This window comes from Nicotiana sylvestris, chromosome 3 (genome assembly GCF_000393655.2).
Source record: "Nicotiana sylvestris chromosome 3, ASM39365v2, whole genome shotgun sequence".
Taxonomy (NCBI): domain Eukaryota; kingdom Viridiplantae; phylum Streptophyta; class Magnoliopsida; order Solanales; family Solanaceae; genus Nicotiana; species Nicotiana sylvestris.
The window spans coordinates 119,044,788-119,058,078 of record NC_091059.1 but is presented as its reverse complement, the minus strand read 5'-3'; the positions used below and the strand labels follow the sequence as shown (position 1 = coordinate 119,058,078).

Genomic DNA, 13,291 nt, shown 5'->3' with positions numbered 1-13,291 from the left:
TTGTGGTGTACCCATACTACGCTTGTGCACATCTTTTTGTGTGGATTCAGGTATGTCTGCTCGTGCTAGACATTAGTGTTTGATTGTAGCTGTTTGCCGGAGACTTTAAGGTATACCTGCTCGGTGTTCGCGGGCTCTAGAGTCACCTTCCGTTATCTTTATAGTATTGTTGTTTTCCTTTATTAGATGGTGTTGTAGTAGGTATTTTGGAACATTCTGTAGAAGCTTATTACTCAGTCTTATCGGGTTTTGGGAGTATTGTAGTTGTGTTTCACTTATCGAGATATTTATGAGAATTGTTAGTTTATATTATGTTTTCGCTTTTATTTCTGTCAAAATCTCTCATTTGTTAAGCTTACCTAGTCTTAGGAACTAGGTGCTATCACAACATCTTAAGGATAGGAAATCGGGGCCGTGAACGTGGATCTCAAATGTCTTTTACCAATTACTCTCAACTCTTGAGCGAAATGTTTGCAAATCTTGCTATAAGCAAAACAGTTAATTATCTTTTGAAATGTAGTGAGTGACTCCTCGCAACTTGTTTGAAAATTAGTGTTTGCCGATAATGCTGAATGATGGCCTTTACATTCCCCAGTTGACATGGGAGTCAAAGATTCTTATGGACGCTGAAACCGCTCTAACAATTTGTTACTCAACCACATGAATTCAACTCCATAATTTGTTTTATTAGTACTGTGATGTTAGATTTATTTAGCATAAGATTTGTCTTCATTGAGAAAATAAAGTATGAACGGTTTGAATCGGTTGCCACACTTATGTAAAGTAAACCAAAAGAAAAGAAGCGGACTAGGATTAATATTGGAGATTAAGGGTGCACATAAGTCAGTTTGGTTCAAATTTTTTAAATATTAAATTAAATCAATGGTGTCAGGTTTTAAATCTATAAACCTAATCAAACCAATAAATTCGGGTTTTTCAATCTCGGTTTTCCTCGGAATTTTTGATTTTTTTCGGGTTTTCTGGTTTTTTACGATAAATTCTTCATAGCACAAAGTATGTAACTTGTGTTCCAAATATTTCTTTAGTCTTAGTAGGATACAACTATATATATATTTTTCGAGAAAATAACACAATAATATGAGATGAGTCGTAGCATTGTACTAAAATATTAAATAACAAAGATAATAAAATCGCTTAAAACAAATATTGCTAATTAATAAGCACTATTAATTGCATGACTAAGCACTAAAGAAAAAGATAAACTAAGTTATGCATTTTCATTATATACCAATGCAAAACTAAAAATAGATATCCAACACTATTATTATTTCTAGTGCTGAATTGAATTTATTTTGTTAGCATTAGTATTTATTTGAACTTTATTTGAGTTATTACATTTATGGGCTATAAAATTTATTGGACCATTCAAGAATGTTAAGTCTAAACTTGAAATAATAAATTAAAAGATAAAACTATTAAAAAAGTTTAAGAAATATTTATTAGTTACATTACAATAAATATTTTTAAAAATTATATAAATGTAATATCGGATTGGTTTGGTTCCGGTTTGACTTTTTTTTTTAGTTAAAACCAAACTAAACCAATTAGGGATGATTTCATTCCCTCTGGATTTCTTTGTTTGAAATTTGCATATTAGTCTATCCTGTATGTTATTTACATTTTAATAAACTCCACCACCATGTGGTGGTTTTAATTTAAAAAAAATAATAATGTAAGGAGGAACGAGGATTAGCAGTAAGTATGTTGACATTGAAGTTGTTCTAATAATGAGGGTAATTTGTTAAGTAATGGGAAACAGGAAAGGGGCATCAGGCATGGCTTAAAATATACATCATGCAGATTTCAGATCACGGGCATCATTACTGTTTGTAGTATAAGGTTCCCTAGCTGTAATCTGATAATTTGGCTCAGAGTCAGGATATCCTTCCTTGAGAAACGTTTTTTCAACACCACGCACCACACACATTACTAGTATAATATCTCCGTAAACTTTCTTCTTGCAGTATAAATACCCTGCATTGGTACCAGAATTATACCATCTTCTCTTTACAATCTTTGTAGGAATTAAGTACATTTTGCCTTATCTTCCTTATAACGATATGGCTTCCAAAACAAGTGCCTCAGTTACCCTTTTCCTCTCTTTGAATCTCCTTTTCTTTGCCATAGTCAGTGGAACTGATTGTGGCTCTTGTCATTATAATCTTCCTAGCACCGGTAATGGTGGTGGCAATAGTGGTAATATTGGTGGCTCGGGCAATGGCGGCGGCTCTGGCAACGGAGGAGGTTCGGGTTATGGCGGCAGAGGTGGCAATGGACAAGCCAGGTGCCCCAGAGATGCTCTGAAGTTGGGTGTATGTGCTAATTTACTCGGTGGATTGGTGGGCGCGGTAATTGGGACTCCTCCAACGATGCCATGCTGCAGTTTGATCGCGGGGCTGGCGGATTTAGAGGCGGCAGTTTGTTTGTGCACAGCCATAAGAGCAAATGTGCTGGGAATAAATCTGAATGTGCCACTCTCTCTCAGTCTTGTTCTCAACAACTGCGGAAGGAATCCTCCTACTGGCTTCACTTGCTAAGCCTACGTACCCAAATGCCTATTTCAGCCTTTCTTATGTCAGCATTTTGTTTTTGCATCAATTTTCATTTATGATCATTTGTTCTATGTTGTGCTAATTGTTATTGCAAAATTAAAGCGAGCGAGCTTGCAAAATGAAATCAGGTTCGTGAAGTAGTTGATTTCACATTTGCACTCAAAGGTTCCCTTTGACTACTCCAGGGGTTGTAAGATGGCTGCCTAACCCAATTTTTCACTAGAAAAAAGTGAAAAATAAAATATAATAAAACAAAGAAAATGGTGAAGAATAATTTCTTTAGATAACTTGGAATGCTCAAGACTAGCTATCAGATAAGAAAAATGTTTCTAAATCCACAGAGATAATTACAGTGTGCAATTGTAATTGTTTGGCATATTTAATTACTTCCCTAAATATAATCATTGTGATTGTTTGGTAGTAATTATTTGTACATCGATTCTTCAAAGAAATGTGCAGTTTTCATGGTATCAATTGAGAAATTCCGAAACTCAAAAAAAATTGGAGTGCGTTGAAGTAGGCTATCTCGATTTGTCAAGTGAATTTAAGGGAGAACTCGCAAAAGTTTCAAGTTTGAACAATAGTCATGTCCTGCTAGCTATTTTATTCGATTGATTAAAACATAAATAATACAAAGTGGATACCTATGACTCTGTTCTGACTCTGTCTAGAAAGCCTCTAAGAAATGCTGAATAATAAGACAAAATTCTGGAATCAACGAACTCCAAAAACCAAAATGGAGCTCACCAAGTCTACTAATAATAGGAGGAGGATATCCTAGCTCGTAGCTTGCTTACCTTCAAAATATGTGCCTACATTGACGTATGTCAATGTAGGTTCCTATGAAGAGAACGCCAGTACAACACAATGGTACTCAATAAGTAAATATAACCTCCCGCTAAAGCTGGAACGAGACTCTAAAATAAGTATGTATGCATAATAAAAAAAAATTCTAAAAACGTCCGATGAAGTGTTGAAATAAACAACTCATATATCTAGTATAAAGCTCTTCTTGATGTCATTCATACACAAATTCTCTTTCTTTTCCTTTCTATTAGAAAAATATAAAATTCAAATAGATAAATATATAAACGTTCTCGAAAGAATCCTTATAAATTTTCTAAAGCATTTTGTTTTCTTTTTTTTGCTGGGGAGTTCCATTGACTCTGACATTCTTTCTTATTCTTATTCTGAAAATGTCACGATATGATCAACATGGTGGACGATCCCAACCCGATAGTCTGGACCTCATTCCTGTGGAGTCTTATAGTTCAATGTTCTAGTATGCTCTCGTTCTTGTGCGTTATCAGGGCACTTCTATTATAGTACCCGAACCAACTCTACACTAATCTCCTACTCTGGCACGAGTAGTATCGGGGTAACATAAACAACTAGAGGCTATGAACCCTTCTCAAAGATTTGAGGAAAACTCCCAAAATATTCTTCTGAGTAATTATTGCATCACAAAATTTAACACAATGGTATATCTTCACAGTTCTCATCAAAATAATTCCATAAAATCATGTAATTTTTTTTAATAGTTTATACTTTAAAGAAATATATGCAAGTAATGAATGTACAAGGCATGATTTACGAAATAACATACTATTCTTGAGTTAATAACCATGATAATTATCTAAGATCTTTTCTATAATTCTAATGAATAATGCGAGTCGGCTCATTCCATTTAGAGCCCACATTAACGTCCTATACAGTCCAACAAATATTTAAGGCATGATCTTTGTGAGAAGACGACTTAATACTTCGTCCGTCTGGCAATGATGAGGACAGTCTCTGAGCATCTTCTTGTACCTTTCCCATGCTTGACGCAGTGTCTCGCCCGCTCGTTGTTCAAACCCAAGAATTTGACTCCTCAATACCTTTGTTTTCTTAGTGGGGAAGAACTTGATTAAGAATTTCCTTGCCAAATCATCCCAAGTGCGGATTGAATTTGCTGGCTCTTTATTCAACCATTCCTTAGCTTCCCCAATCAGTGAAAAGGGGAAAAGTGTTAGCCTGACATAGTCCTTGGAAACGTTCGGATAGTTGTAGGTATCCGTAATTTCCAAGAAATTCTGAATGTGCCTATGCGGGTCTTCATGAGGCAAACCCACAAACAGCCCTGTGTCTTGGATCAGTTGCACCATATATTATTTCAGCTCAAAGTGGTCAGTGATGTCAGGCTTCACAATAGCCAAAGTCATATTAGCCAGACTGGGTCTTGCGACTTCAATCACCGCGCGTTCCTCATTACCCGCCATCTCAATTGGCTGTGGTTGAACTTCGATGTCCAACTCTCTTTCAATTCTGGTTCTCGCGTCCACCTCTCTCCTCAACCTGTGAAGTGTTCGTTCAATTTCGGGATCAAAATAAGGAGGTTGTTTGCGCTTATACTTCTTCGCATTCAATAGAAACTCCTGTATTAGCACAAACAAAGTGAACTAACGTTAAAACTCGAATAAATAAGTAATAAAAGCTCAATTCAGTCAAGTAGCTATTTTCTAAGTCCCCGGCAACGGCGCCAAAAACTTGTTGCGACCAAAAACACCCACGCAAGTGCACGTGATCGTCAAGTAATAGAGTAGTGAGTAGAGTATCGTTCCCACGAAGACTTATGATCAACTGTTGACTGATTCAAACCCAATTTCTTTATCTACCCAAGAGATTGTTCATAAAAGAGATATGTAATTGTTTTACTACCTAACTATAAAGAATTAATCTAACCAAAGCAAGTAACCAAACAGATAGCAATCACAAGTAACGAACAATAGGAGAAGATATTCCAGGGTCACGGGTGTAATACAATCGTGTTGTGTCCTTGGCTCAAAATGACTAATCAATTTATCTAGGTTATTGATTGACAGGGTTGATATTACTCATAAGAATCTGTCGAGTTCTTACTCGCCTGTTCAAGTCAACTCAATGCCCATATGTCTATGGAATTAAGATTAACAAGAACGCATTTACAATTCCTGTATTCCAACCAAACAAGGCAATTGGGTATATGTCTATCCCAATTGCAAATCTTTTCCCCGAGGCTCGGGTTCAAGAACTTGCTCTGTTTAATTCTATATGCAATCTAAAGTTCCCACTTTCGAGTTTAACTGAAGATTCGTAGATAGTATTTCACTGTTAGCTACTCAACAAAATAATTAAGAACAAAATTAAATTTATAACCCAATATGATAAACCAATTTAGTTAAATTAAACTTCAAACAACAACATTCATATTTTACCCACGACCCTAGAACAATGGGTCTTAGCTGCTCATACTAGGGTTCATCATAAACAAGTTCAATTTCATCACAAACAGCAAAAACAAAAGAAGAAAAGAAGACTTTGATTATCAAAACTCCTCCTTGCCTCTTGCCTCTCTATCTCCTCCTCTAAACTATGAAAAACTTGATAATCTAACCTTGGGGCGAGCTTGACTTTATGTAGGTTAAGTGGGTTTCTCTCTAGATTTTCAATTTTACCCCTAAATAACGTTTCTCCGGATCGGACACGCGCGAACTATTGCGCGAAGTATGGAGTTCGCACGTGACTTCGCGCGCTTCTCTTGGATTCCAGGCAGAAAAGCTCGCGAACTATCGCGCGAAGTTTGGAAGTTAGCGCGTTACTTAGCGCGCTTCAGTAGCTCGATTTTGTCCATTTTTCCGTCTCGTCCTTGCGCACACTCGACTCCTAGGGGTTGTTCTTGCTCATAAATCATTCCAATTTCCTCTTGAAAGCATCATTTATGCTCCTCATCCTGCAATGTATACATATCACAATTAGAGCCTATTTTTCATTAATTAACCATGATATATCATCGGAATATAATCAAGCAGAAGCATAAACAATAGCTAAATCACCTAGATTTCGCCTATTATCAGAGACTTCATATTGTTTGGAGAAAGCAACATCCTATTAATCACATACGCTTCACATTTCATACCTTCAGCCTACAAGGCTCTAGGTAAATTCTTGGCATGAAGCCAACTCTTACATGTCTCCGTTAAGGGTCGGATCTTTCTTTAAGCCTCTTCATTTTTTTGTGGCGCATATCAGCTCTCTTTTAATGCTATGCTGACGACAAAAGGAAAGAAACTCATCTGACGTGAACTCACCGCCATTATCAGTTCGCAACCACCTTATTCTGGAATCAAGTTCACCTTCAACTGTTTCTTTGAACTCCACAAACTTGTTGAAAACTTCTGACTTGTGCTTCACAAAATAAACCCAAGTGAATATAGTAAAATCATCAATGAAAATTAGCATATAAGAATAGCCTAAGAATGAAGGAGTTTTCATTGGCCCCATCAAGTCATTGTGAATAAGTTCTAGTGGGGCATTGCACCTTGACAAGGAACTGTCAAATGGAAGACGATGTCCCTTTCCATATTGACATCCTTCACAAACCTCTTTTCCACCAAATTTTTTTAAGTTGGCAATCCTTTAACTAGATTCAATTTTACCATGACTTTTAATTTATCCATGCTAAGATGTCCATGTCTAGCATACCAAATATATGTGTTATCATTGCTACTTATCTTCTCAATATATGAATGAGAGGTAGACAAGACATATAAATTGTTAACTCTCTTACCTGAGTGAGTGATTATTGCCATGATCACCTTGATATTTCGGAGGAACTTCACATCATGTGGGCCAAATAGCAAATAGTTTCTAGCATCTACAGTAGTTGCAACTAAAAATAGATTTTTTTCATTCCTGGAACATGAAAGACAATGTTGAGGGTGATAGTATCTGTTTGCTTATCGTTGATCACAACAGTGCCTTTTTCTCCACATTATAGACTGTATTATCTGCTGTAACAATGATATCATGTCCGATGTATTCGCGAAAGGTGTAGAATTTGGATTTATCTCTACTGAGATGGTGCCCACATCCTGAATCCACGATCCAGTCTCTTTCAAAATTTATGGAAGTCATGGTATTTATTGCTCGAGTCTCCGCTGCGAAGCACTTTCCCCAGTTTCCTTGGTTTGAGCCATATTGCTCTTTTTGGATTGATAATATCTTTTTATGTGCCCGACTTTGCCACAATGGTAACATTTTAAAAGCTTTTTACCGCTACTAGAAGACTCCCCCTTCTTTCCTGGCGAGCTTGAACCACTTGAGGATTGAAAGTGCATGCTATCTCTTGATTCCCTTTAAAGTTTCTCTTATCAGTGACAATAGCATTTCCTTCCTCTTCTTTGATAGATACACCAGCCATATGCTTGGTTAGTAGCTCTTGTGACGATAGCAAATTCTCAAATTCTTCCAAAGATAGTTGTTGAACCCATCCTTGAATTGATGTAACAAAGGGAATATATTCTGGCTTTAAATCACGAATAATAATTCTTCTTATTCGTGCTTCAGGGATAGCCTCTTCCAGATTCAATAGAGAAGTTTCGAAACACAGATTTTTAACCTTCAAAAAATACTCGGCGATGGAGAGATTACCTTGAGTGGGGTTAGCTAACTCATTCTCCAAAATTTGTAGCCGAGCTTCATCCTTCTTGTTGAATAGACGATTGAAGGTCCTCCATATTTGATGAGCTGATTTACACCTTATAATATGATCAAATAAATTAGGAGAGATAGACCTCTTTTGGATAAACTCTGACTTAACATTAATCTGCTTCCACTTCTTACGCGGATTGTTATTTTCTGGTGCGTCAGTAGGAGGACTTGTGTTACTTCCATTGACAACTTTCCACAAATCCTCATCAACAAGGTATGACTCCATACAAGTCTTTCATACCTTGTAGTTGGACTAGTTCAATAACTCCATCCTCAGTCCATTAGCATGACCACCAAATCCATTTAGAGAAACAAGTTGAATCAACCACTAACCTGACCATGAAATCTAGAAGCCGACTTACGGCTCTGATACCATATAAAGAATAGCATAAGAAGAGTATTATTTGGAGACCTTCTGCTAGCCCAAGATCGTTAACTAAGATTGGAGGATTCAACTAAAGAAGATGAAGCTTTCAAAGAGAAGGAAAGTTTTGGAGACGAAAACTTTGTTTAGGAAAGAAGACTTTCTTGATTTTGGCTTTATTACAAATGCCTAAGACTACTCTTATTTATACTTGTCTAGGGATGATTCTAGATACAAAAATAATCTAGACAATTCTATCACTTTCTACTTATATATTCCTTAAATATCCAAGACTCTAGAATATTTAAATATTTCTTAAGTACAACAAATATCCAAGATATTACTCCATAACTTTCTAGAAACTTCTTCTAATTATTTTTCTTACTCTTCCAAAAATCAACTTTTTTTCACACCTTCAACAAGACCCAAGTACCTGCTGCTCCACCTTTTTGTGTGCTTGAATCGCTGGAGAAGGATGCAGAGGGAATAACAACTTTTGTTAAATATCTATCTACTGATGTGTGTAATGTACTAGCTACCATGGGTAATCAAAGTGTCCTAAGTGACACTACCTTACCCTGTAATCAATGTTCCCTTAGTGACGCTATTATGATATGTAATCGTATGATATTGTTCTAGTATTAATAAATATTCTCGTCTTTCCTAAAAAACAAAATCCAAACAACTCAAGAGACAATCAAACGATCAACGGTACAAGGACCTATTAGTCAATTATTGAATTAATCAATTTGTGAGGAGATGAGCAACTCAATATGCTTGAATTTTGCAAAGGGCAAATATAAGGGACCTCGTCCCAAGCGGTAAAAATATATGACTTTCATACTTATAAGATAGAAGGAAGATAAAGATGTCAAGTGCTCCACATAGTATCAATTTCTAAGGATAACAACGAGAGGAAATAAACATTCAATTCGTTGATTTAAAATATTTGTAACAAGTAAAGGAAACAGGTCTACATACTTTGACCATTGACCACATAACACAAGTACAAAACTACGTACTATGTAATAACACATGAAGTGATGAACCTGCATATATATGCAAAGTTCAGTTATTCTAAACTCAACGATTTTTTCGTGCACAATTTCAAAAACATAAATAGAAATTAAATTGATGCCCGAGCTAGCCATTGGCAAGTATGTTCAATAGCAAACTAGAGGGAAATAATTTGATAAAAGTAGATATACCCTGCACTTAATTAGCAGGAAGAAGAAGTGTATATTAACAAGTGAAGCCAGTAGGAGGATTCCTTCCGCAGTTGTTGAGAACGAGGCTAAGAGAGAGTGGCACATTCAGATTTATTCCCAGCACATTTGCCCTTATGGCTGTGCACAAGCAAACTGCCGCCTCTAAATCCGCTAGCCCCGCGATCAAGCTGCAGCATGGCATCGTTGGAGGACTCCCAATTACCGCTCCCACCAATCCACCAACTAAATTTGCACATACACCCAACTTCAGAGCATCTCTCGGGCACCTGCCTTGCCCATTGCCACCTCCGCCGCCATTGCCCGAACCACCACCATTTCCAGCTCCACCGCCATTGCCGGCACCACTGCCGTTTCCAGAACCTCCACCACCAATGTTATGGCAAGTGTCACAATGGTTTCCAGTAACAAGAACAAAGAAGAGGAGATTCAGTGATAGGAAAAGAGTAACTGAGGCCTGAGTTTTGAAAGCCATGTCAACAAGGTTAAAGTTGAACTATATATATGTTTGCTACCTACTAATGACAAAAGGAGTTTAATTCTGAAGTGGATGGTTGAATTGTGGTAGTAACGATGTCTATTTATACTTGTAACAAGGCTGGCCGCTGCACGTATACAATTATAGACGTACCAACTAATTGAAGCTACTATTAGCATATATTTGGAGTAGAAAATTCCCTCCGAATTAAGATATATATAGTCTTAAATCAAAGTGGAGTATAATTGTCCGATTTGGTTCAAGCCCGCATGATTTTTCCTAAAATATCTCACACCATAAGAATATTTCTTTTGTAGTTTTCTTTGTTCGAAAATCTATTAATCTTCCCCTCGAACTAATTAAGTTCCACAGGACTCATCACCAAGCATCTCGGATTAAGTTCATCAACATTAATTGTGTACCACTCACATCGTCCAAGTATTTATACCCTCTGAAGCCCACAAGCCAGCTTCTTTTTGTGTGTATGTCTCGAAGCTTCGGGAAAGCAGTAAACCGAGCCCCACTCTATCAACACTACTATAGGCTCAGATATTAAGCCAGCTCAAAGATAATCTTAACATGATGTGATATATATTGCCCCCTTTGGCCCGACCTTCTACGCTTTTTATCAGTAGGGCTTACACAACATAGAATATCTCGGACACTACCTTATGTAATTTTCTTTTCTTTTTAACTACCAATTTGAGACTGTTCGCACACCCAACTATATATAACTTCAATTATTGAAAAATATTGTATCCTTGAATGGTAATGCATATGAGTTGTGTGGTGTTGAAAATGTTAAGGAAGCATGGCTATAATTGTATTTGGCTGAGATTACTTAATTAATTGCTTACAGCTCTGCTTTTGGCTTCTACAAAGTACAAATATTAGAAATTGCCGTGATCCAAGGCCGTATCTCTACAGAAAAATGTTTTCCATAGAGACTTCCCACGCCTTGAGCAATTATAGTACATAATTCTCAATTCTCATAACATGGTTGTTGAAATATTTCCCCATATACGCGTTTATCTGAGCACTCCAAATTAGAATTCTTTGAACATAACTCCATGTCAAGGCAAACTTAATCAAATTATTGGAACAATGACTGCTTTATTATCATATACTCGTGCATCTTTTTCATTAGAATGAAATGGAAAGACATGCAAAATGGGAAAAAAACAAGCTCATATTTTTCTCACAAATTTTCAACGGATACTTGTTTCATAACGATTTTATTCAATAGTTGAGCATGAAAAATTGGAGAAACAAATTTAGGTTCGCCAGTTGAACTATGATCTCTACTAATGATGCACTAGGAAATAAGCATAAAGGATATTAAGTAAATTTTTTTGCGGGTAATCTACAGATACAGGACAAGATATAAGCAAAATTATAAGAATAATGAAGTTTAGAGCCTCCGAATCACGGGATAGGGTTGTTGCTTGAATCTAATTGAGGTAATTAATTAAGTATTCCTGTAGGTTCATGTGATGTATTAGTTTAGTAGTCATATCCAAATGAAAGATATCAGCACCATTATTGTCTAACCTAGTTTTTTCTCGCTTGAGTCTAAAAGTTTGATGATTATCTAAAGTCAGAAGATGTGCAAGTGGTTCATATATAGATGAATTATAATTGAGATGTCAGTTTGATCACGACCCTCCAATTATGGTTAGTGCACACCGTGATGTAGTTGTATATATTAAGCGGCTAGGACTAATCAGATAATATATTCAAGCTAAATAATTATTACAAATTCTATGGATATGAAATTCTCTGGAAGTCTATATGCTAGACATATATTTTACGTTAATTGATTAAGCCTAAACACTAAATAACTTACGCATCTTTTATTACACATGGTGAGTGGATGTAACGTTCCGATCGGTGATTTTGTATAATTGCGCTCCGTTTCGCCTTTTGATGCTCCATACATGTGTGTTTATGGTTTTATGACTTACGAGGTTGATTTGTTTCGTTCCGAGAAGACTTCGGATAGATTTGGACCCTTTGATTCTTGGCTAGAAGCCTAAGTTGTTTATGTTACCAATGGTTGACTTTTGTGAAAACGACCCTGGAACAATGTTTTTATGACTCTGATACCTTCGTATTGTGATTTTGGACTTGGTCATATGAAGGAATTGAATTCGGAAGTCCGTAGGTTGATTTGCGTTATTTTGTCGCAACTTGGCAATTTGAAGTTGAAAAGTTGGACCGTAGGTTGACTTTTAACTATCAGTTCGCAATTTAATTTTGTAACTTGGAATAGGTCTGTTATGTTATTTAGAACTTGTCTGCAAAATTTGGTATCATTTGGAGTTGAATTAATAAGTTTCGGACGCCTAGTTGCAATTCTAGAAGTTCTTGAAATTTACTTTGAAATTCATGCGTTTTGGTGTCTGATTCGTAGTTCTAGATGTTATTTTTGTATTTTGATCGCGTGAGCGAATTCGTATGATGTGATGTTTGGTTTGAATCCGCGAGGGCTCGGATGAGTTTCAGACATGTTTCAGAATGTTTTGGACTGAAAATAGAATTGCTGGTGTTGTTGGTGCTCTTTTATCGCAATTACGAACATCAGCCACGCAATTGCAAAGGTGACATAGGGGTTTCAGATGCCGCAAATGCGACTTCCCCTTCGGATTTACGAAATAGGCAGGCCAGAGGGCTGGTTCGCAATTGCGACTTCTATGAGGCTGTCAGGGTTCGCAAATACGATCCCTGATTCGCAATTGTGAGGGTTCGCAAATGCGACATCTACAACTGGTCATAAGGGCTGGGGGACGGGATTTTTCAATATATTCTCTCATTTTAGAACCATAGACTCGGTAGGAGGCGATTTGGAGAGTGAATTTTCATCTACAAATATTCGGTAAGTGAAGTTTAGAGCCTCCGAATCACGGGATAGGATTGTTGCTTGAATCTAATTGAGGTAATTAAGTATTCCTACAGGTTCATGTGATGTATTTGTTTAGTAGTCATATCCAAATGAAAGATATCCGCACCATTATTGTCTAACTTAGTTTTTTCTCGCTTGAGTCTAAAAGTTTGATGATTATCTGAAGTCAGAAGATGTGCAAGTGGTTCAAATATAGATGAATTATAATTGAGATTTCAGTTTGATCACGACCCTCCA

At 36.6% G+C, this 13,291-nt stretch overlaps 2 protein-coding genes across 2 annotated transcripts; one reads left to right on the top strand and one right to left on the bottom strand.

Annotated features, from left to right (window-relative positions):
• Nucleotides 1–1,863: 1,863 nt before the first annotated feature.
• LOC104242756 (14 kDa proline-rich protein DC2.15-like) lies at nt 1,864–2,723 on the top strand. The gene has a single exon (XM_009797837.2). The coding sequence runs from the start codon at nt 2,082–2,084 to the stop codon at nt 2,556–2,558; it is 477 nt and encodes a 158-aa protein (XP_009796139.1). The 5' UTR covers nt 1,864–2,081; the 3' UTR covers nt 2,559–2,723.
• A 6,640-nt stretch (nt 2,724–9,363) lies between these two features.
• LOC104242755 (14 kDa proline-rich protein DC2.15-like) lies at nt 9,364–10,239 on the bottom strand. Its single transcript, XM_009797836.2, has one exon. It carries the CDS (start codon nt 10,147–10,149, stop codon nt 9,691–9,693), a length of 459 nt encoding a protein of 152 aa, XP_009796138.1. The 5' UTR covers nt 10,150–10,239; the 3' UTR covers nt 9,364–9,690.
• Nucleotides 10,240–13,291: the final 3,052 nt, after the last annotated feature.

Bases quoted from the DNA above. Each gene is read 5' to 3' on its own strand.
- LOC104242756 (XM_009797837.2), top strand. From the start codon at position 2,082: ATGGCTTCCAAAACAAGTGCCTCAGTTACCCTTTTCCTCTCTTTGAAT.
- LOC104242755 (XM_009797836.2), bottom strand. From the start codon at position 10,149: ATGGCTTTCAAAACTCAGGCCTCAGTTACTCTTTTCCTATCACTGAAT.